Source organism: Phodopus roborovskii, unplaced genomic scaffold (assembly GCF_943737965.1).
Source record: "Phodopus roborovskii unplaced genomic scaffold, PHOROB, whole genome shotgun sequence".
NCBI classification, from domain to species: domain Eukaryota; kingdom Metazoa; phylum Chordata; class Mammalia; order Rodentia; family Cricetidae; genus Phodopus; species Phodopus roborovskii.
In genome coordinates, this window is record NW_026125506.1 from 2,717,197 (window position 1) to 2,741,319 (window position 24,123).

Genomic DNA, 24,123 nt, shown 5'->3' on the forward strand with positions numbered 1-24,123 from the left:
CTCCCTCCCCGGGGATGCTGGACAAGAGCTTCTTCTACTGAGCTAAAGCCCCAACTCTCATCTTTTGTACTTTTAAGACAGAAACCAAGTTCGTTACCAAGGCTGGCCTCGAACTCACGGTGTGGCCCCAGCAGGCCCTGAACTTCTGGTCCTCCTGCCTCAGCCTCCTGAGAGGCAGGGATGATAGGCCCATGCCTCCAGATCAACCTGGAAGGCATTTTAAAGGCATGAGCAGCTGCCCCCACCACAGTGTGAGCAACCAGGCCTGAACTGGTCGGAGGACAACTGTGAATCCCGGTTTCGGATCCCACGTAAGACAGTAAAGTATTCACTGGGCTCAGAGATCGGATACTACTGGGGAAAGATGCCATGGGGAGACACGGCCTTTGAATGCAACGGTGCTCCCCTCGGCCGCCCGCGGCGCTCCCCTGGGCCGCCCACGGCGCTCCCCTCGGCCGCCCGCGGCGCTCCCCTCGGCCGCCCGCGGCGCTCCCCTCGGCCGCCCGCGGCGCTCCCTCGGCCGCCCGCGGCGCTCCTCGGCCGCCCGCGGCGCTCCCCTCGGCCGCCCGCGGCGCTCCCCTCGGCCGCCCGCGGTGCTCCCCTCGGCCGCCCGCGGTGCTCCCCTATCTCCCTGGATTTGTTAGCCATAGCAGCTCTCGAGGGTGCTAAGGGAGCTGCGGGAGGCCGCCCTGCCTCCCATGGTGTCAAACAGCACCCTTGGCCTCTGTCCACAACATACCAATAGTACCAGTCCCCACCCCCCCAGTTAAGACAACCAAAAATATCTGCCATGCCTGGTTTGCACAGCGGACGGAACCCAGGGCTGCCTACATGCCAGACAAGCGCGCTGGGCCGCATTCCCAGACCCAGTTCCTACCACTGATTTATTTTATGTGTATGAGTAGTTTTCCTGCATGTGTCCCTGCACATGTCTGCAGTGCCCAGAGAAGCCAGAAGAGGGCGTCAGATCCTCTAGAGCTGGAGTTTTCAGATGGTAGGGAGCCGCCATGTGAGCCTTCTCTGAGAGCAGCCAGCGCTCCGAACCACCGAGCCATCTCCACAGCCCCTAATTTATGATATTCTCCTGGCTTTCGGGAACCCAAGTAGGGCACCCCAGGCCCTGATGTCCCTTCTATGAGCAAAGATGCTCACCAGCACAACATGGAGAACCGAGAGCCGAGTGTTTAATCCCCACATGAACGAAATGACATCCGTGCTCCAGACGGATCCACAACCACCTCCTGGCTGATCACAGTAGGAGTCACAACAGTCGAGACAGGGATGCAGTCCAAGCAGACAGACAGAAAAGGACATCAGGCTGCCCTGGGCATACATGCACACATGCATGATGGAATATCACATCCTTTACCACCCAGGACATCATGGCTGAACGAGGAAGACACCGATCTAAACAAAGGCACACATTGCATGACCTCACTAATAGGGGCAATGTATACTTTTTAAAAGTCAAAGGCGGGAGAGGGAAGGCGGTGGCCAGGGGAAATGAGTTAGGCTGTAGAAACAAGGAGACGCCAGTCAAAGGCTGACAACAGCCATGCCGCTCAGCTCCCGGCTTCCTGAGACAAGAAGTCCCAGCAGTCACTGAGTGGCCCTGGGTGGCAGCAGTAAGTGAGGGCCTGGAGGAACCATGAGGAGGAAGTGTGGAAGGTGGCATGTCCCCAGCTCTGCAGATCAGGAAGCCATAGCCGCAGCCGCCTGTGGGTCTCACATTCCCAGGCTTCCCACGGAGGAGGCCACAGTGAGAGCGTCCATGTAACCCTGCGGGTGGAGGACCCATCCTAAGCCACGGTCCCAACACCTGTACTGACCATGCCTTGTAACTTAGCGGAACAAAGATAGATAGAGCCAGCAGTGAGAGCCTGCCACCCACAGGAAGCACACCTAGAAAGACCGCCCTGCCTTACCACGCCGCCTTCAGGTCTGGGAGAGAAGCAGAGGCCAAGGTCACAATGAGGGCAGCCCAGTGAGGGGCTGCGACTCTGTCCACCCATCTGGCATAGGCCAGAGTGACGGCCGGCCCCAGCTGTGGGACTTGCCATGCACCCTCAAACCTCCTCGCCCACCAACCCTGGTCTTAACACACGCTGTTCCTTCTGCCCAGAACACCCTCCCCTGACCCCTTCTTAGATCCTCCAGGGGTTAGCTTTCTTGATGGATCACATGGACCCCACATCCCAAAAGGCCACTGTCTGCCATAGTACCATGCCCCACCCCATCCCACGCCAACATAGACCTAAGTCCAGAGCTCCCCAAAGCCAGGGAGGGCCTTGTGCACCTGTGTTCTGGGTATCCAAATTGCTGCTAGGGGTGTTGAATGAACAGGCCACCACAGCTATCTACCAATACGCCTGACACCGCTCCCAAGTCCCTGGGGAGTGGGCATTGTAGCCTAGCTGCATTATTGTTCTGGCACCAGGGAAGCTTTCAGGACCCCATGGGCTGCAGACTTCAAACTATAAACAAGCAGGACAGGGTGGCACATGCCTGTGACCCTGGTGTTTGGGGGCCAGAGGCAAGAAGGCAGCTGAGAGCACCAGGCTAACCCGGGCCACAGAACGAGGCCCCATCTAAAAAAAGCAACCAAACAAAAACACAGACGCCAACAGGTCCTCCTCTCTTTAGGTTCTTTGAGGCATCCTGCACATTCTAATATATTTGTATCTTACTTTTGTGGTTAAAAAAATTAAGGAAAAATAAATCAATAAGCAATGGTTTCCACTTACTATGAGTTTGTTTCCCAGTGACCCAAGGACCCCTAGGACTGGAAAGGTCTCCCGTTCTCCAGATGCTGCACATGGGCTTTGGAGGGATGCTGGGAGACAGGGATGCTGGGAGAGGCCAGGAGGAGAGTGTTTCCTGAAGCTGCAGTTTAGAAGCTGGGGGAGGATGGGGGATCCTGTATGGCAAACATCTCAAGTATTTCCAAACATTCAGAAAGGGAAAATAACATTTCCCAAACTTTCCTTTCTGGGCATTCTGAACTCAGCAGCAAAAGTTCTGGAAAGCCCGGAACACTGTGATGATTCCCTGGTAAGTTCACCACAGAGCCCTGAATGTATTACAGTCACTGCATCTCCTCAGTTCAACCAAGGAACAGAGGGCCAGTGAGCTAGAGAGGGCAAGCAAGCTATCCGGACACGGACACGCAGATCTGTCTCACAGTGAGGTTTGAAAACACTACACGGAGCCCTTCCAGGCGGGCACCCCAAATGAGGTTCCCAAGCTATTCTGAGGGTTCTCCCCCCCCCCCCGCCCTCCCACCGCCTGGTGTACACCGTGTTGCGGGGGAGGGGTCGGGCTTCACTCTTGTCAAGTTTGAGGAAAAGGAAAGCAGAGCAGCAGGGCAGAGCAGCGAGGAGCCCGGAGCCCCAGGGAAGCACGCTTGCTTCCTGAAGAACCCAGGAGCTCTGCCTGGTTTTGTGCTCACCCAGGAGATGGAGAGTCATCCATCGGTGCAGGCTACAGCCCCAGCTCAGGACTCCAGGCTGCCCTCTCCCGCCCAAGCTGCCCACCTCTCCCATGCTTCCAGATCCCACAGTCGCTGGCGAAAGGCACAGACGGCTGGGCTGAACGGAAGAGCCCGCAGACTCCATCGCCCACACTCACCCACAGGTACCGCAGCAGCTTCAGCAGTCTGGGGCAGTAGTAGTAGTCCATCTCCAGCAGGCTATGGGGTCCCCGGCAGTGTGTTCCCACCTCCCCACCCCAGGGGGTGGCTCCTCCCTCTCCCCCCCCCCCACTCACACTGCCCAGAGTCAAGTTCAGGGTGGCATGAATCTTTCAGAAGCCAGGGCTCACAGCCAGACAGCTAGACGGCCCTGTGAGCAGCCACCACCTCTGGGGTAAAGCTGCAGCCCGGTCCCCAGAGCTGGATGCCAGCATCTCCTCCCGGGGGGGGGGGGGGGGTGAGGCGGGGCCAGGCTGCTCCTCCCCCACAGATGCTCATGTGGTCCAGGGAAACCCATGAGCAGGGGCTAGGGGTGTGTTGGGGACAGTGCGTGTAGCTGAAAGAGGGCAGAGGGCGGGCTCTCTGATAGTGTGGGTGAGCATGCTAGGCAAGGGTGGGAGGGAGCGTGCGTGCGTGCGTGTGTGTGTGTGTGTGTGTGTGTGTGTGTGTGTGTGAATGCATGGTGCTGACAACTGTGGAGTGCGTGCCAGTACCTACAAGCATGTGAATGTATGTGGGACAGAGATAAGGGTGTGTGTGTGTGTGTGCGTGTGCGTATGTATGTGTGCTTATGTATGAGTGTGCGTGAGTGTGTATGTGTGTCTCTATATAGGTGTGTGTATATGTGCATATGTATGTGTATATGTGTGCATGTGTGTATACATGCATGTATATGTGTGCATGCACGTGTGTATATGTGTGCATGTGCATATGTATGTGTATATGTGTGCATATGCATGTGTGTATGTGTGTGTATGTGTGCATGTGCAAATGTGTGAGTGTGTGTATACATGCATGTATATGTGTGCGTGTACATGTGTGTATATATATGTGCATGTGCATATGTATGTGTATATGTGTGTGTGTGTGCATGTGTGTATGTGTTCATGCATGCCCTTGTGGCACACAAGCCTGTGTGGTTCCTATTCTCCCAGACCTTACAGGGAGGGAAGAAACAGCCGGGCACAGGCTCACAGGGCCCCCTGATTCCTGTGCACCCTCGGTTTCCCGCATTTACAGAAAGGGGAACCAAGGTCCAGAGCAACCTAGGGCCTGGCAACATCAGTTTGTAACTGAGGCTCAGCTGGCACCAGGGCCTTCAAGCACAAGTCCTGGGCTCTGCCCACCCCTGTGGGGAGCCTGGGCAGAGGGGGAAGGCACTGTGGGAAGTCTTCCTGCCTCTAGAGCCACCATCTGCGGCTGCAGGGGGGAGGGGCGGTGAGGGACAACACTTCCATTCTGCAGATTAAGAAAGCGAAGCACCCCAGATGACCTCTCCTGGACTGCCTGGTGCTTGTCTCTAAGCCTCAGTTTTACCTTCTGAAAAATGGGAAGAATCATGCCCACATTTCAGGGTTTGAGGAGCTAACGAGGCAAGCAGAGAACACAACACTGAGCACGTTCTCACAGTGACAGCACAAAGCTGTGACCACTGTCCAAGTGAGAAGCAGAGGCTCAGAGACAGCAGCCCAAGGTGACTGCTTACTCCGTGGGAGCTGGGACTCAAAGCCAGGACCCTTATTCAGTGCCACCCTCCAGAGAGCTCAATAAAGGACAGCCCAGCTTTCAGGGTCCTGGTTCTGAGAGGAAAGTAAGGGGAGAGACTCACTCCCTGGCTGACTGGTGCGTGAGACACCCCGCCCTCTGACACACCACCCATACCGCCCACCCACACTCCCACACACCCCGGCAGCTAAGGGGAAACCACTGAACATGGAGGCTGGGCTTGGCTGCCAGCCGTGGGAACCCACGGGCGGTAATCTTTAAGGTCCCTCACAGGCAGGCCTGAGGTTCATCTGCTCTCAGGGCCCCTCATCCCGCAGGCCCAGGCCTTAGCTGCTCATCGCTTGGCCCACAGTTAGTCCAGGGCTGGACCCAGCTGGGCAGCCTCAGGGGTTCATGCCTGCTGGTTCACTGACTAACCCGACTGACAACAGTTGGAAAGCTGGGCCCTGCTCATCGACTGGCTGACCAACTGGCGGAAGTTCGAGACCATGCCCTGCCCTCAGACTGACTGAATTAATGACTAAACAAACAGTGGCAGGCTGGGCCCTGTTCATTCACTGACTGGCAGGACTCCAAGGCCTGACAACTGACCGAATGACAGAATGACGGTAGGCTAGGCACTCTGCTAAAGGAGTGTGCAGGGGCAGGCTTCAGGGCGGAGTGCGGACTGCAGGGCTGCACAGAGGCTGAGTCAGCAGATCCTGCTGCTGGGAGGAAAGGGAGGGTGAGCTGGGCAGGAGGTGAGGGGGCATGGATGTGACAGGACTGGGGGGAGGGGGAGTAAGGGACATGGTATATGGAATGACCCGGAGCCGAGATGGAGAGCCGCACGGACAGGAAAGAGATGAACCCCAAAGACAGATGGCCCCGCCTGGGACATCGTGAGCAGGGCCCAGCTGGGGAACAGGCGGCACGGGGGTGGAGCCTTGATGACGGGCACGGGATGGGGGGGGAGAAACCACCCTGAGGCTGCGCTGAGGAGGGAGGCTCCATGGGACTCCTCCACCAGCCAGGGAACCTGCCCATGTAAAGGGCTAGGCCACTCCATGCCCCACCTTCCCCGGGAGAAAACTCACATGAACGCCCCCCCCAGAGCCCAATCCGCCTCTCTGCCACCACCAGGCCCTGTCTGCTTCGCGAGCTGAAGGGTGGTGACCTTCAAGACTATGCAGTCGGTATAAGGGACCCAGGCAAGATCATTCTGGATCGCAGGAGGGGGGAGGGGCTGCCTCACTAGAACTTACCGCTGATGGCACCCTCAGAAGGAGACAGCCATGAGGGACCCACTTCCCAGACTCTGCTCGTCCCCTCTGTCCCCCCCTCTCCCCCCCCCCCCCGTCATGTGAGGGAGCCCAGAGGCACCGCCACGAGGAGGAACAGGCCCTCTCCGGACTCCTTTAGAGCTCCGTGACATCGTGTTTCCAGCAGTCAGGAATAAACGATATCATCTATCAGCCCCTTAGTCTGGTGCCTTACTGTGACAGCCCCAAGGCACATTCACCGCTGAGATCTGAAACCCAGAGGGAAAAGCCAGGCGAAGCCAGGCAGAGGGCCCGCGGCTGCAAGCCAAGGAAAACCCCACAGCCTCTAGGAGCCAGAGGAGGCAACCCACAGGGACGCTCCCCCAACCCTGGAGGGAGGCCATCCGGGTGACACCCAGATATCCGACTCTGGCCTCGAAAGCTGTATGAGGAGACCACACACGTGTGGCGACCCTCCGGCCTCCAGTTAACCTCTTCCCTTCACAAAGGTGCTTTTCACCTGGCTGACCCTACTCAGGCCTGAGGTCCAGCTACAGCCTAATGATTTGGCCTGCAGCCTGCGGCCCAGACTCAAGGCATACCCAGCCAGACACAGAGTCCTGGGCTGCTCATGGATGGGGCAATCAGGCAACCCTTCCAGCAGGCCAGCGCCCTCTGGCTCCTCCTTAAGCCCCCTCCTGGGCACTGTAGGTCTGCAGAAGCCCTCAGACGCGACTCTTAACTCCAAAACTAACCGGATGCCTCAGGGAGCAGTGGTTCTGAACCTTCCTAACACTGTGGCCCTTTAATACAGTTCCTCGTGTTGAGGTGACCCCCAACCATAAAGTTACTTTTGATGCTGATATGAATCGTAGTGTAGGTATCTGATATGCAGCCCCTGTGAAAGGGTCTTTTGACCCCTGACTGGCTGGTTCAGTTGAGGAAATGTCTCAGTGAGATCCAGCTGTGAGGCATTTTCTCATCTAGTGATTGATGAGGAGGGCCTAGCCCACTGTGGTTGGGGACGTCCCTGGGCTGGTGGCCCTGGGTTCTATAAGGAAGCAGGCAGAGCAAGCCATGAGGAGCAAGCCAGTGAGCAGCACCCTCCATGGCCTCTGCAGCAGCTCCTGCCTGCAGCTTCCTGCCCTGTTTGGGTTCCTGTCCTGACTTCCTTTGGGATGAACAGCAATGCAGAAGTAAGAGCTGGATTAACTCCAACTTGCTTTTTGGTTATGGCGTTTGTTGCAGTAGTAGAAACCCTAACTAAGACAACCCCCAAAGGGGTTGATACCCACATGTTGAGAACTGCTGCTCTAAGGGGTCAACACCAGGGTTCCAAAACTCGAGCACAGCCCTCCCCCTTTTCTTTGGGTGCAGTTTTAGGCCAGGCCAACCAAGGCTTGCATCTGTGACCCACATTTAAGTATCAGCAGGCATGCAAATCACATGGCAGGCTTACAGCTTCCTTAAAATGTGGCTGGGGGACCCAAGAGTCACATTCCTGCAAAGGGACAGGGCAGGTGATGTCTGGGGACTGACACTCCCTGCAGCCCAGGCATCTGGATGTGAACCCAGGTATCACCTACTCTTCTCACCCCGGGGTCCTACTGGACACCGTCTGTCCCCTACTGTGTGCATTAGAAACAGGCCTGAGGGGCTGGAGAAATAACTCAGTGGTTAAGAGCACTGACTGTTCTTCCAGAGAACCCAGGTTCAATTGCCAGCACCTACGTGGCAGCTCACAACTGTCTGTAACTCCATTCAGGGGACTGCACACTCGTGGCAAACACCAGTGTAAATAAAATAAAAATAAATGAATTTAAAAAAGAATAAACAGGCCTGAGATGTTACTCACTTCAAGTCAAGGGTGTCAAGTGTCTCAAGTCAGCATTATTATTTCCAAACCCACAAGGCTCTCATTGTGGGCTGGCCAGCAACCCGTCTCACCCAGTACACATTCTTTTCAGAAATAAAAACAGATTTCCCCCTTTTCAGCAGAAAGGAGTCACTATCAAAATGAATGGGGCCAGCACCAGCGCGGACGGCCGCACCTTGACCCTGGTGCAGCCAGGCTCAAACACTGGTGTGCCCTGGTCAAGAGGAAACACAGCCGAATGGCAGGCATGCCACAGTCGGTGAGCTTTGCAGACAGAGAGTCAACAGGGTCATGAGGAAGCCTGTCTTAGAGGCTGAGAACAAAGTAGACAGGGAAAAAATAAAAGAGCTAGTAACTTGGGCCTAAGGACACTTGATAGAAAGCCTGGGAAGATCTCAGGGACCCACATGGAGGAAGAGGAGAACTCAGACCATGATCCTCACCACACACACACACACACACACAGAGAGAGAGAGAGAGAGAGAGAGAGAGAGAGAGAGAGAGAGAGAGAGAGAATAAATGAATGTTAAAAGCAAAAATGCAAGGGATTGATTAGAGCACCTCCACTCTGCCCTCTGGTGGACATTCCTGGTTAAGGTTAATCTTGTAAGAAGTCCCAGGTAGGGAACGGAAAAGACCAGCCATAGTACCTTCCTCTCCCTGACAACCAAGCCACGGAAGGACCCACCCAGTCTCCATCCATGGGGTGGGCAAACTGTGTGTGTCCCTCTTTGGCTCTTGATCCAGGGTCTCCCTCATTTGCTCACTAAATAAATATGTACGGCGTCTGGGCCCCAGAGGCCAGCCAGCCATTCCAGGTTTAAGGGGAGGAAGAGGTATCAAGCAGATGGGCAGATGGGCAATCTGCAGCCACATAAACAGTATGGACGAAGTGAGGGCTGTGGTGAGATTAAAAACACAAACTGGCATTTGCTTTGAAAACTGGCTCCCAGGTGCCGGTGAGCTTGAACACCTGGTCCCTCAGGTGCCTGTGAGTTTGAACACCTGGTCCCCCAGGTGCCTGTGAGCTTGAATACCTGGTCCCCCAGGTGCCTGTGAGCTTGAACACCTGGTCCCCCAGGTGCCTGTGAGCTTGAACACCTGGTCCCCCTAGGTGCTGGTGAGCTTGAACACCTGGTCCCCCAGGTGCCTGTGAGCTTAAATACCTGGTCCCTCAGGTGCCGGTGAGCTTGAACACCTGGTCCCCCAGGTGCCTGTGAGCTTGAATACCTGGTCCCTCAGGTGCTGGTGAGCTTGAACACCTGGTACCCCAGGTGCTGGTGAGCTTGAATACCTGGTCCCCCAGGTGCCTGTGAGCTTGAACACCTGGTCCCCTAGGTGCTGATGAGCTTGAATACTGGATCCCCAGATGGTGGCACTGTTTTGCAAGGTTGTGGGACCTTTGGGATGTGGTCCAATGTACTTCTATTTAAAGAGCCCTGGCCAATGGCTTCCACTGCCATTGATGGAACCGCTCTGACCACCGAAGCCTTTTCTCCCAGACATCATGAGCCAAAATAAATCTTCCTTCCAGGTTATGGTTGTTGCTGCCAGGTATTTTGCTCACAGCAGCAACAAGAAGAAGTCATTATTAATAACACACGTGGGCTTATAAAACATGGTGGGGAAATCGGTCTACAAATGGCTGAAGAAATGGGACGTTTATATAACAGAATATTATTCACTCATAAGAAATGAACAAGGTACTTGTTCATGACATTGCATGCATAAAACTCAACAGTGTTCCAAGGGGGGAGGGCCGTCCAAAAGTCTCTGCTAGGCCATCCCATCTGTGTGGGCTTTGGGGTGCAGGCAGGTATTTGTGTGTGAGTGTGAATGTGAGTGTGTGAATGTAAGTGTGTGAGTGTGAGTGTCTTGTGTGCGAGTGTGCGAGTGTGTGTGTGAATGTGAGTGTGTGTGTTGTGTATATGTGTGTGAGTGTGTGTGAGAGCAGATATGCTGCTGAACCAGGGTTAGCAAATACTTGACAATCATCTATCTTCCCTGACCCATGCAGACATCACCAATAGATAATAGACAGCATTGTCTCCCACGGCCCGGTATGTGTGGCCCATCAACTGGAGCTGAGTATTGCGATAAAACTGTTTTCCACCCTGGCTAAGCAGGAAACAGGAGCAGGAGTTAGGAATCTTCCACAACATTTTGAGGTCTTCACCTCAAGCTCTCCACAAAACACTGCCGGTGTCTGAACATTAAAAGAGGCGTGAGAAAACACTGTTCCCTACCAGGATCCCAACCCTACACGGTACCGGCAAAGGATGGGGACACAGCTGGGAATCCACACACTGGGCACGGGGAGGCAGGCACCCAGGCACAGCTACTAAAGGCCACATCCTGCGTATGTGCAGCCCGACTCCCCAGCAACTCGAAAGACAGCTCAGGCATACAATGGCCGCCACCCACCAACAGCAAGAGGAGGGATACACCAAGATCAGGGACCGTGGCCACCAGGGTGCGTCTGCAGACCTCACCAACCTGGCACGACCCCGGGGGGTGTGATGGAGGTGGGGTTCGCTGCGGGATGCACTGCCTGGGAGAAGAGCATGCCATGCCAGCTCCAGGCATGACCAGTGAGGAATCCTGGGGCCCTGTGGGCCAAGAATGAAATGGAGGTGCTGGAGAGATTTCTCTTCTCAGTGGTTAAGGTTGTTCGTTGCTCTAGGAAAGGACTAGGGTTTGGGCCCCAGCACACAAATGAGGCAGCTCACAGCTGCATGGCGCCCTCTAATGGCCTCTTGAGGCACTGCACCCATGCGCAAACACCCCACCACCAGGCGTATATTCTTAAAGAATGGGCCTAGCACCTTGGATCATCGGCGGCGGCGGAACACACCTTCTACCACCCTTCTGCCGCCTCTCACGTGTAATCTGGCATGGAAGTTTCCAGGCACGCAAGTGAGGAGGATTTTGATGAGCATGTCTCTCTACTACTCCGCCCCTTCCTCCGACTCGCCATCAGCACCACACTGTCTGGTTAGGTGGACACCCCAGTTATGTGCTGTCACCTGTGAAAGGCACCCACAAGCCTGGACCTCCTCCCAGCAGAAGCCATCATGCCTGCAACCTGCCTCTGCCCACCAGGGCAGCTTGCCCAGCAGAGCAGGCGCACCTGGATTCCCGCTGGGGCCTTGCTGGAGCTGAAACCTGAGGAGCCCTGTCTCCTCCCTGCTACAGGACAGTGAGCCACAGGCCAGGGCTCCCAGGATTCACTGCACGTGTGTCCTGGTACCAGCCACCTCCCTCCTTTGAGCCTCAGGGTTAGCGTTGCCTAGCTTGGGTTATCCCTGGAACCCTGGATGGAGAAGTCCCTTAGAAAAGCGCCAGGTCAGCCGGGCAGTGGTGGCTCACGCCTTTAACCCCAGGGCTCGGAAGGCAGAGGCGGGCGGGTCTCTGTGAGCTGGAAGCCAGCCTGGTCTACCGAGCGAGTTCCAGGACAGCCGTCGAAAGCTACAGAGAAACTGTCTCAAGAAAAGAAAAGAAGGAAGGAAGGAAGGAAGGAAGGAAGGAAGGAAGGAAGGAAGGAAGGAGAAAAAGAAAAGAAGAAAGGTCCAGGTCACATGCTGAGCAGGTTTCATGGGTCAACACTCAGGCTGACCTCTGGCTTCCACATGCGTGCAAGCACACACACACACACACACACACACACACACACACACACACCTACTGTGTTGAGCTACCTTGTGACGGCTAGTCTTGGCTGTCAACTTGACTACATCTGGAACTAACTAAAGCCCAGGCTGCTGGGCACATCTGTGAGGGATTTTTCTTAATTAAATCACTTAAGGGAAGACCCGTCTTTAACCCGGGCCATGCCTTCCGCTGCAGCCTGTCTATACAAGGACACGGAGGGAGGAAGCTTGCTCCCCTTTTTGCTGGCAAGTCCTCTCCGTCACTGGCATTAGAGCCTATTTCTTTGGGATCCCAGCATGTAAAAGACCAGCAGAGGCATCCGGCCTCATGGACTGAACAACCAGTGGGTTCTGGAATCTTCCATTAGGAGACAGCCATTGTTGGATAAGCTGGACAAGCCTGGGAGCCATTCTAATGGATCGTGTGTGTGTGTGTGTGTGTGTGTGTGTGAGTGTGTGTGTGATCCACTCTTTAAGTTCTGTCCCTCTGGAGAACGCTAATACAACCCTTGTCCTGCAATCAAGGGTTGCCCTCTCCGCTTCGGCTCCAATGATGATATTATCTCGTCCATCACTGTCATCGCCATCATAATCATCACACTGAAGAAGTTCCAGGACCTTTACCCCCTGCCTGGCACCCTCCTCTGATTCTTCCACAGCTCTACCCTTGGTCACTCCCTCAAAGCAACCCTTGCTGACCACCTGACAAGAAACAGCCCCACATATCCCCCCTCCCCCACCCCTCTCCCCCTCCCCCACCCTCTCCCCCTCCCCTCTTTCCCCTCACCACTCTCCTCCTCCCCCACCCCCCTCCCCCACCCTCTCCCCCGCCCCCTCCCCTCTTTCCCCCCACCCCTCTCCCCCTCCCCCTCCCCTCTCCCCCTCCCCCACACTTCTTTCCCGCACCCAGCTCCCTACACTGCTATATTTTCTTCTCAGCACTACTAACATCCAGAAGTCTCTTTTCTGAGCCTGGCTAGTGGGTAAGTAACTGGGTCCCACACTGGACACAAGCCTTAGAAGTGACACATCTACCCAGCCCCCTACTATCCCTCAATAGTCTAGAGGATGAAGTCGCCCAAACAGAGTCCAGTGGATGAGTGGGCAGAAAAACACAGGACATGGTCATCACACTGGGTGTGCGGCTACTCGCTCCTAGTCTAGAAATGGGAGCACTTTGGATTTTCACATAAACTGATAAGTCAGGCAAGACATGTGGGTGGATGGGCGGACGGATGAGTGATGGACAGATGGGAGGGTGGGTGGGTGGAAGCATGCATATCTGAGTGGGTGAGCATTAGGAACACGGGTGAACACAAAATACCCCAGTATAAAACCTCTGATACAGCTGGCAGAATGCCTTGACCTCTAGCAGACAAACCTTGGTGTGGCTGGTTCAATCTAGAAATGAACTGTGGTCAGCCCTAGTTGAGGTCACTGACCCTAGTCCTCCACACCCAGACATGGAAAAGAAAAAAGACAGGAGGCGGCCGATGCTGGAAGGTGCTGCCCTCACCTCACAAGCCAGGGCCTGCTCAACCCTGCTGCCGCCACCCCACCCACCCCAGTCCACCCCCACCCCCGTCCCTACGCCCAGTGCATGGTCCTGCCTCACCCACTCCGTACAGCAGGTTACTGGAGGCTCCCGGCTGCCTGTCCCTGCACTCCAGCCTGGCCTCGCCTCTTTGAGCCCTGCACCCCCCCCCCAGCAGCCTGGATCTTAAAAGCTGACTAAATCCAGACATGGCCCAGCATCCCTGCACCACAGACCCCAAGTCTGAGACCACCCAGGCTTCTCACACAGCGAACACGAGAAAAAATGGACACGTGGCTACACAAGCCAGGGAGTGCCAGCTTGTGTTTGGACTTTCCAGAGGTCTGTGCCACTGTGAGAATCCCATAACTGCTGACTTATGACCTGATGGTCACAGGAGGGGCCGCTGGGTAAACTGTGCCCTGGGTCAGGGTCCACACTGAGTCATCGTGCTCTGTAACCCCTAGGAGACCATAGGGCGTGGGCAGATGGGACACCACACCCGTGGGAAGATGCACGGGACCGGGAAAAGACGTTTGCCCTCCCAGGCCTCGGCAGAACTCCTCAGGATGGGGGACATTTTCCTTTCACAGTAGGACAACTTGTCCGGGTGGAGACCAGCTGTGACAGCAGCAAGCAGCTGTTCTGAGGCCGGCACCCAGTGTGGGCGGAACCGGGTGGCCTGTCTACCTCCACCCTACAGGGCAGCCAGTGGGCAGTCCCAGGACTGGCAGCAGTGGGCGAGGCCAAGCAGAGTCACTCACTCAATCAACTCTTGGGGCCCCAGGATGGCTTAGAGCCAGCCTTGGCTGAGCCCCAGCTGAGTCCCCTCCCTGGAGAGGCTTTGAAGGGGGCTGGCAGGGCTTGGGGAGGGGGAGACTGACAGGTGAACTCACAGCTGCCACCTGGAAGGCCGAACTAACCAAGCTGAACGCTCTCTGTGGGCCTCAGTTTCCCCATTTCTGCAGGGTTGAACAGACACAAAGAAAGGGAGGAGAGGAGAGGAGGGGCGGGGAGGGAGGAGCCATCATTTGCTCTGGATCCGACCAGCTCTGTCCCACAGAAGGGGAAGCTCAGTCCCCAGAGGTCAGAGGTCACAGCCTCATCCCAACCTGAGTCCCCAGAGACCACAGCCGCTGAGCTGGTCTTTCCTTTCAGACTCTCTAGGTCTACCCTGTCCATCACAGGCTGTGGGAGGAGCCAGGAGGGGCTGGGCACTGTTGCCCCCTTGTGGCTGCTTCCCAACACCGCAGGCATGAGACCAGAGAGAGCCCAGTCCTGCAGGCTGGGCCCCTGCCTTTTCCATCTGCAGGAGAGGAAGTCCCACAGACCTCAGGCAGGCCACAGGAGACTCAAGGCAAGCCACCCAGGACTCCTGAGGGTCCTCCAGGACACAGAGGAAAGGGGAGGAGCCTGCAGCCAGGGAGCACTCCCACAGGCCAGGGGCCATACACGGTTCCACACCTTTTCTCCCATAACCTTTCACTTCACAGGCACACACAGACGACGGTCACACTGGATCAGATAAGGAGGCGGCACCACCTGAGAGGCACTGGAGACAAGGGCATCCGAAGAGGAAGGGAACTTTCAGAGGTCAAGTGTCACATGCCTGTAAGGCTACCAGAGTCACTCCGGAGATCTCCCACCAGGCCCCAGACCGGCACCCCCCCCATCACTCCACCCTATAATAACAGCAAATCCCCCCATTTTACAGCTGAAGACACCGAGGCTCTGAGTAGGGAACTCTCTCCCTAGACCACAGTTGTGGAAGGGTATGTGAGGGAATTCACACCACCCTGGGCCGCGCCTGCCAGGGACGTTCCAAGCAAAGAAAGAACTCAGTCCATTTACAGGCGCCACAGACATCAACAAAACCATCGGAGCCACCTGGGTGGCTCCCAGGGTCAAAGGCTTCCCAAGAAGCATGGCCCTTCCCTCAAGTCCTTCCTAAGCCAGCATGAAGGCCGGGAGAGGAAGGGACAGCCACAGAGACACAGCCAACAGCCTGCAGCCAGGCAGTGTGGCCACGTGTCCCCTGGGGCTCAGAACCAGGCTAAGTCCCCCTTGTGTCACCTTTTCAGAGCCCACACCAGCCATGTGAAGCTGGGGCTCTCATCTTCCCACTACATGGACAAGAACAGAGGACACGTATGTATGGTGATCGTGGCTCCCCAAGTCTCGAGTGGCTTTCTGCATCCTCCAAATGTCCCCCATGGGGTACATTTTTCTCTGGACTGGCTCCCTCAGGATTCAACTCCATCTTCAAACCAGCGCCGACAACAGGAATCCAGTCACTAACCCAGCTTTCCCCGCAGAGAAAATCAAAGGGCACTAAACTCTCAAAATCTCAAGGATTTTTGCTGTGACTCAAACCCAAGACTTTCATCAACCTCCACTGGCCAGCTGCTAAGTTACAGCGCCACCTACTGCCAAAAACCCAAGAGCAGCAAGGGTTCTCCAGCACAGAGGCTCTGGGAACCCAATCCTAAATGGGCCACTCAGTCTCCAGGCACCTGAACCCTCCACACACATCCACAGAAATCTTCCAACGATGCCCACAAGTCCCTCCCCAGCCATGCAACTGCCACTCACCACGAAAGGACCGCCGCTCCTCTTGTCCTTGCAAAAGCTGTGACTCCGCCTGGGGACAGAGGCTACAGGGGTCACCTGCCCGAGAGACTGCCGGCCATCCTGCAGACCTTCCCCCTGCTCTGGGTTCTGCAGAGGCACCTGAGACAGAGAACACAAGAAAGGGATTTTAGTGGGAGCCTTTCATGTACAGGACAGGTGTGGCATAGCCCTTTCACACCATCATGGTCACAGGTTAATATCTGGGTATGAGGCCTTGGGCCCAAGTGGCCCAGGTTCACAGCTGTGTGACCTCAAGCAATTCCTTAACCTCTCTGACCTCAACCGTATGGGCGGAAACAATATCAACAGCTTCAAGAGTAAGTAAACAGAGGCAGGGGCCCAGAACCTGTGCGGCATAGTCCAGCCACCAGGTGGCAGTGTGCCTGGCTCGTGAACCTAGTCCCCTGGGCCTCCAGCTTGCCAGCCCCATCATTACCCATGGTGATCCCATGGTCCTAGTTTGGACCCAAACGCACACCCTGAGAAAAGGCAGGAAGAGGGAAAAGCCCAAGGGTATGCAGTCTGAATCCTGCAGTGTTTTCCTCTCTGAGGAACTCACATGGCCTAGCAAACTCAGGAGTCCAGGAAGTTTTGCATGACACACACTCTACACGGATAAGCCAGGAGGCCCAGAGAGGGCAGGTAACTGGTTATCAACACACAGCATCAGGAAGGGCAAGGCTAGTCCCTTTCCTCTTATTCCTGCTCTTGACTTCTCTGCACCCCCTCTGCACCAGCTCGCCCTCTCTTCCTGGCTACTTTCTCGAATCCCTTCAACACCCTGACTAACCCTGCACTGAGCCTTCTCTTCCGCTACTGTGTCCTTTCTGCTGGGGTCATTTTCCTGCCCCTGTGGCATCAGATAATCCCACACACACTTCAGTCCACCCGTCCGTGCTGGAACCCAGTTTCAAAGGCCAATCTAGACTACGGCGTTCAGAACCTCAACACCCAACAAAAAGAATAAAATGTATTGAACTGAGACCAAGAATGGCCAAGGGTTCCCAGGCTACTTTTTAAATCTTTAAACAGACCCTTCATCCTGAAGTTGAAGGGCTCCTGTGGACACGAACTCAACTTACTGAAGGGAGCTGCGGGTAGACTACACATCAGACTCTTCTGCCGTCGTAAATATTAATTAACCATAAAATTAAGTAATTTCCTGTACACCAAAAGCAAAAGCAAACAAACCAAACTCCACACCCTGGTCCAAAGCCAACAAAGATCTTAATGGAAAATCTTAGAAGGAAACATGGACCACCACTCTCCACAGCCTCGTATTAGCCGGTGGTTTCCAAGGTACGTCACAAAAATCACAAGTAACACACAAGAAAAAGAGGGGCTGGGGAGGTGGCTCAGAGGTTAAGAGCACTGGCTGCTCTTCCAGAGGTCCTGAGTTCAATTCCCAGCAACCACATGGTGGCTCACAGGCATCTGTAATGAGATCTGGCGCCCTCTTCTGGCCTGCAGAGATACGTGCAGACTAAACACTGCATGCATACTAAATAATTTTAAAAAGTGAGAGAGAAACTGAAAAACATGTGTGCTTAAAGGACACCATGAAGAGAGTGACGAAGGGTCCACTCACAGAAAGGAAGAGAGGTTCCTCAAATTATTCATCTTGCACTCAACACACACAACATATAAAGAGCAATGGCAACTCAACAACAATAACTCAACGGGAAATGGAGCAGGATCCAAACAGTAATTACTCCAAAGAATTATGGCAACAGCCAAGAGAGCACAGGATGATACCAGGCCAAGGAGAGTCACTAGGAGCCACAGATACCAAGTCCATCTGCCATCCTCCTGCCTCAGTCACCAGAATGCTGGTACGACGGGCATGCCTCGCCACACCTGGCTAGAGCATTACTCTTTTTATAACTGAATAATATTCCACATTTTATCTCCCCAAGGACCTTTCCTGAAGTGGGGTCACATGCAGTTCGATTCCCCTCGATGGAGGGCCAGGATGGACTGTATAAAGCTCTGCTCTGACTTCCCCATGCACCGCCCCCACCCTGAAAATAAACATAAAAATAAAAAGGGGCCGGTGAGGTGACTCAGTGGGGTAAAGGTGGATTTTTACAAGCCTGGTGATCTGGGTTTAACCCTGACGACCCTTGTAAAGTAGGAGGAGAGAACGGACTCCTGACCGGCACACGCACCGTGACACACATGTCCCCGCCCTCTCATATCATGCACAGGCAGTAATAATCAATGCGCATTAAAAATCATGTCCTCATGGCCCTGTGCTCTGGTGACTGTCAGTAGATGGGCGGAACTGAGCTGAGCACTCTCCCACAGTGACAGCAGACATGCTGACTGCATCTAACAGAGTTCAGAGCGGAGCACGGAGTGCAGACATGGGACCCGAGGAACAACTTCACAGTCACCATGGCATGAGCACTCTTTCTTACCCCCATGCTTGGGCCTATAGTGACATGTCTTTACTAACCACCCCACAAAGTGCAGGAGCCCCCAGAGCCCTGGGGTGTTTCCCACTGACCATATCCCCCACGTCCCTGGCTCTAGAGCAGGTCAAAATGCGCCCTGCTCACTCTGCATGGGGCCACCGTGCGCCACCACTGCCCACCTGTTTTCTCTCATTTGCTTGTTTTTAAGATCAAGAACCAGAGTGAGGCAAGTAAGCTCAGGTAAGGGGCAGGAGGGGCAGGAGGGGCTGGACTCAAGGACAGCCTGTGCTCCGGGAGACCCTGGCCCCAAAGCGAACAAAGCCAAGGCCTTCAGGCAGGAGAGAAAGGGAAAGCAGAAAGTTTGCCTCTCCATCCCTCAGCCTGGAGAAAGCTGATCCCTGACAACCAGCCCTCCTGGGGCCTGGGCACTGGGGCCGGCTTCCAGGGCCCCTCCACAGCCTTGGCTCCCCTGTCCTCCGCCCTGAGGTGCGGGCTGGCTGAGGAAGTGTCACATTCCACAGCTCTTCCCCACAGGCTGCTCCTGCAGTAACAGAGGGAGGGTGAGCTGGGTAGCCCTCACAGAAGCACAGAGCTGCAACTCCCCATGGCAGGGCTTAGGGCAGGGAACTGTCCTCAGTCCTGAGTGGTGCGGGCACAGAGGCACCAGGAAGTTCCATGGCAAGCATGGAGGGTTCGCACGTGGCACTCAGTAAGCCTGAGCTCTCCAGGAGAGACACAGCTTCAAAGCCCCATCCACCACACTCCCCGCCATAACTCAAGAATCCTCAACTGGTGTGGCCTCCACTGACTCCACTCACAGCCCCTTTGTGCAGCAGGCCTCGAGGCCCAGCCAGGCTAGACCCTCGGATTCCTCTCCCACACATCTGGGGATGAGGAACTTTGCTGCAACTCTCGGCTGTGCTCTGCTTGGAAGACAAGGCGACCTGAAATTCCAGGGTAATATGGAAGGGGGCGCCAGGAAGGAGCCAGTCGTGAGCTGACGGTTCACGGTGGCCAGAACTGTGGGAAACAAGTCTCTCCAGAAAGTATCCAGTCTGTGGTGTTTGGTTACAGCAGAAAACGCCATGCAGACTGGGCTGCTGCCTCCGGCTGAATCACTAAGCAATAGCGATGTGGGGCTGCTCCAGCCTCCAGGCCTCTGTCCCTGTTGTGGCCATGCCAGCACAACCCCTCCCCCGCTCACCCATCAATTAGCGTCTCCTCAGGGACTGGCTGAATCCATTGCCTCCTCCAGGGTGCCTTCCTGGCTCTGCCCTCCAGCAGCTCACTGAGCATCATGTAACTTCCTGGCCTTGCCTTCCAGGGCCCCATCGCCCCATCGCCCCATGTCTCCAAGGACTGTTCTGGGCTTCAGATTTCCTCCCCTCTTTTACCACATTGGCCGTCATCATCTCATAGGCATCTGGCCCAAGCATCTTTCGCTTTTTGCTGTGTGAGCTGTACTAGGTTAGGCCTTCTGAGCCCTGTTCTTGTGTTGTGCATTTTCCCACCTATTTCACACCTGTAGCAGACCTTGGCAGCTCCCTAATACTCAGGACAAATACGTGACCTGGTTAAAAAAAAAAGCTGCCCTACTGTGCGCATGTCCTACTTTGTGCGCATGTCCTACTCTGTGCGTATGTCCTACTGTGTGCACATGTCCTACTGTGCGCATGTCCTACTGTGCGCATGTCCTACTCTGTATGTCCTACTGTGTGCAGACGGCCTTGCTGTCCAATCAGAATGGTGAAGTCTCACACTCAAAGCCTCAGACACAGGCTTAGAGAACAATCGAAGTAGAAAATGCACAGTTCTGGCCCTCTGACCCTTGACCTGGTCAACTCAATCATGTGACCAGGGGCTTCCCAGGGCACCAAGTCTCATTTGCTCACACTGGTATCAGTCCCTCAGGCCACCTGAGACTCCTAAGACAGGCTCTGACTCAGGAAACCCAGAACTGGGGTAAGACTCGGTGGGCTCCTTACAATCATTCACTCACTTGCCAGACTTTCTGGAAGCTGACGTGGTTGTTGCCAGCTCTGGTGAAGACGGTGGAGAAGCTGGCATAGGGCAGGCACTACACGATGCTAAAACGCTCATTCCCATCCTCATCCCAGGCCAAGTTTCCAACCCACATCCCGGGCCAAGCAGACAGAGAAGGGGACGAGCTCGGCTGGGGTGGAAGTGGCGTTTTCTAAGAAACCATCTTGTTTCACGGGAAAATCCACCTGAAAATGTGGATTTCTCTGAGCCAGTGATGTCACTTTCTCAACATTGTCACAGCCAGGGGCTGTGGCTGGGGCTAAGAACTAGCTTCTCATGCCCTGTCCAGTAAAAGGAGGAATAGGGAGGGAAAATAAAGAGAAACAGAAACCCGAAGAGTCCAGAGGAAGGCACGCACGCCTGTCTTGGTGGTTTGCCCAAGTGAGTTCCCACATCCCCGTCACTGCCTAGAGAGGTGCCGAGGCCTGCCTCCTATTAGTCACACACCTACTACACAGCCCACGACCCTGAGCTTAAGACCCCAGATACACATGCTTAAACAACATTAAGATTAAAGCGACGGGCCGGGCTACGGTGGCACGAGCCTTTAATCCCAGGGAGGCAGAGTCAGGTGGGCCTCTGTGAAGCTCAAGGCCAACCTGGTCTACAGACACAGCTAGGGCTGTTACACAGACAAACCCTATCTTGAAAAACCAAACGAATGGATGGATGGATGAATGAATGAATGAATGAATGAATGAATGAATGAATGAATGAAAGAAATGACAGAATTAAAAGCATCTCTGTATTCACCTTAAGGCCATCTGGCTTCCTTGCCTCCTTTCGGCAGGGCCCCGGTGTGGCCCTGGGAGTCTCAGCAGGGAGAGCTGGCTTCCCTCGGGGCTGCTCTTGTCTACGCTGCCTGGCGTCCTGCATGATGGACAGGCCCTCCAGGACCCTGGCTGGTGGGCCCTTCTCTGAGCAGGCCCTCTTGATGTCCAGCGGCGATGAAATGCAGCCACGTGGAGGGTTTCCTCGCTGCACCCCATTGCCGTCTACTACCGGACCAGTGCATCTCTTCGGCGTCCCTTTCTTCTGGTCAGAGGGAGGTGACCTGGGGGAGATTCTGTCCCCCCTGCCCGCGTCCTGGGACTTGGCTGGGCCTTGCTTATACTTTGTCTCCTGGTGGTCACTGGAGGAGGGCTTGCTTTCAAACTCAGTGATGCCTGAGGACTGTCTCCTGGAGGCAGCAGGGACGGGGGAGGGTGGAGAAGAGTTTTCCGCAGAAGCCGACTGTGGCGGTGCCCATAGTGGCAGGCCAGACTTGGTGGTCATGGCTGTCGCTGGGGGCTCTGCCGGCTGCTTGCTAGGGCCAGGGGACTTGGGAGTTTTCACCGAGGCCCCTGCTTGTCTCCCAACACTGTCTGACCAGGGAGCGTCCTTCAGGCTCCTCTGTCTCCACTCCGCTTCTTTGGGCCAACCTGATCTCTCCTGAGGAGAGCCACTGTCCCTCTGCTCCTGGACCTTGCTGGGGACCCTGCTTGATTGTTCTTTGTACTCGGCCATTAGAGCATCGATGTCAAGGACGCCAGACCTGTAGCCGTCTCTCATCTTCCCTGGGAACGTCTCGCTGATCACCTCTGTTCTCCTTCTAACCAGGAGGCTTTTGGGGCGCCTCAGGACCGGGGAGGTCTGTGGGGCATCCACTCCCGAGGACGCCCTGATCCTGCTATCCCTCACAGTGCCATCTTCTGAGCCTCGATGAGTCCCCAGAGCATCCACATCAATGACTCTGTCCCTGGGAGGACCCAGAGTCCTGTCTGCAGCAGATGACGGCTGATCTGTGGCCTTTGGGGACTTTGGAAGGTTCTTTACTTCTTCATATTCTCTCCCCTTAGCCAAGCCCTTACTGCTGGTAGGAGCCCATGGCTCTTCAAGGCTAGGAGAAACCACAGTGGTCACGGAAGAGCGAGGAGACAGAGGGGGAGCCATTCTCCTAGAAGGTTCCGACACATTTCCAGGCCCTGGCTTAACAACACTCTTGGCCTTCTGAATATCAGGAATCTGGTAAGTGACGGCAAAGAAAGTTGCACTGGGCTCAGCAGATGGCCCCGGCTTCTCCACTGGGTAAGTCCTACATTGCGAGGCACCTGGCGCCACCTCCTGAGTCTGTGCCTGGTGGTGGGACAACGGAGACCTCTGTAAGGCGCAGGCTGGGGAGGTCGCGTCATCTGCAGGTCTCTGCTGCCTTCTGGAAGTGTTCTCTGGCGTGAGGAGGCTGAATGTGTCAAACTTCACATCGTGGGGCAGAGTCCGCCGCCTCCACCTGTCCATCCTCGGCTCTGAAGGGTTGGATCGCCGCATCCTGACTTCGGGCGGGAATGCCTGAACCAGCCTTGGGTCATCCTCACAGGCAACTTCAAGGGGACTTTCCGGCAGAGACAATGAGTCCGGTCTCTCCCGTCCTAGGGAGTCACCGGGCTCGATGGTGGCCCTGGATGGAGGACTTGAAGAGCCATCCCAGGATGGACCCCTGTGGGGGGCACTGAGATCTTTGCTGACCACAGAGGTACTGTGCCAGCTTGCCACCGCCCTTTCCCCTGTCCATTTGGAGGACGGGCAACCACCCCCAAATCCATCCCTTGGCTGCTGACAGTCTAGCTTTGGCCCACTAGGTCCCAGGCCCCGAGCTTCCCACATTGAACTTGCCCTTTGGACGGCGCCCCCATGAGCCTGCACAGCATACTCCAGGTGAGTACAGCTGACCTCCTGGGACAGCTGCCGGCCCTGCAGCGAGCGCCGGGGTCTGCCACTGCGCAGCGTCACCGCCTTCTCCTCGGGCACCCTGGAAACCGCTTCGCTGTGAGCTCGTTCCCCTGAGGCATGCACAATGTCATACTTGGGCTGGATCCTCTGGGACACCGGGGGACTTTCCAGACGCCTCAGGACGGGGTGACCACTGTGCCCTCCTCCCATGGGGTGCGCCTCAGGGACAGATGTGGGATACTGCCTCGGCTCCACATCCACAAGAACGGCTCGTCCCAGCATCCCTGGGTCGGCATGGTCGGACCACCCGGGGCTGTCTCTCTTGTTCATCACTGTTGGAGGGTCCTTCCCTAGCCAGTAGCCTTTCTCAGGCCTGGGTTTGGGATCCGGGATGTCAGCCGTGTCATGAGGGGGTGTTGGTGAGGGACAGCGGCCTGCCTGGTCAACCACTGTGTGCCTCTCCACATGATGCTCAAATACCGTGGCCCACACCTTCTGGAAGCTCCCATCATCTTCCGGACTGACTTCAGAAGGGCCCGGGTCTCCTGTTGAGCGCACACGCGGATACTGGTCAGGGTCTTCCCGGTCAGAGGCATCTTTGGGTTCGGTCTGCCTAGACTTCTGAGGTACTCCAGACTTCCAGGGACTTTTTGTAGCAGTGGCTCCATCCAAACCATGCCCTTCCTTAGGCTGAAAAATAACCAAAGACAACATTAGGATTTGAAACGGTCAGGAACGGATGAAGTGGCTGCTGTTAAAGCAGCAAGGAGCCCTTCAGATGGCTCAACCCGGAAAGCACCTGCCACCCGGCCTGGTGACCTGGGTCCTGTC

The 24,123-nt window shown here is 55.6% G+C and overlaps 1 protein-coding gene across 1 annotated transcript in view; it reads right to left on the reverse strand.

Moving 5' to 3' along the window:
- Nucleotides 1-13,958: 13,958 nt before the first annotated feature.
- LOC127215893 (uncharacterized protein KIAA1671) overlaps nucleotides 13,959-24,123 on the reverse strand; it is a 46,542-nt gene continuing 36,377 nt past the window's right edge. The window contains exons 6-9 of the mRNA XM_051176363.1: nucleotides 21,340-23,982; nucleotides 19,362-19,487; nucleotides 16,088-16,225; nucleotides 13,959-14,192 (exon numbers count right to left, since the gene is read on the reverse strand). Of these exons, the coding sequence (XP_051032320.1) occupies nucleotides 13,959-14,192; nucleotides 16,088-16,225; nucleotides 19,362-19,487; nucleotides 21,340-23,982 (3,141 nt within the window). The remainder of the gene's footprint in view (nucleotides 14,193-16,087; nucleotides 16,226-19,361; nucleotides 19,488-21,339; nucleotides 23,983-24,123) is intronic.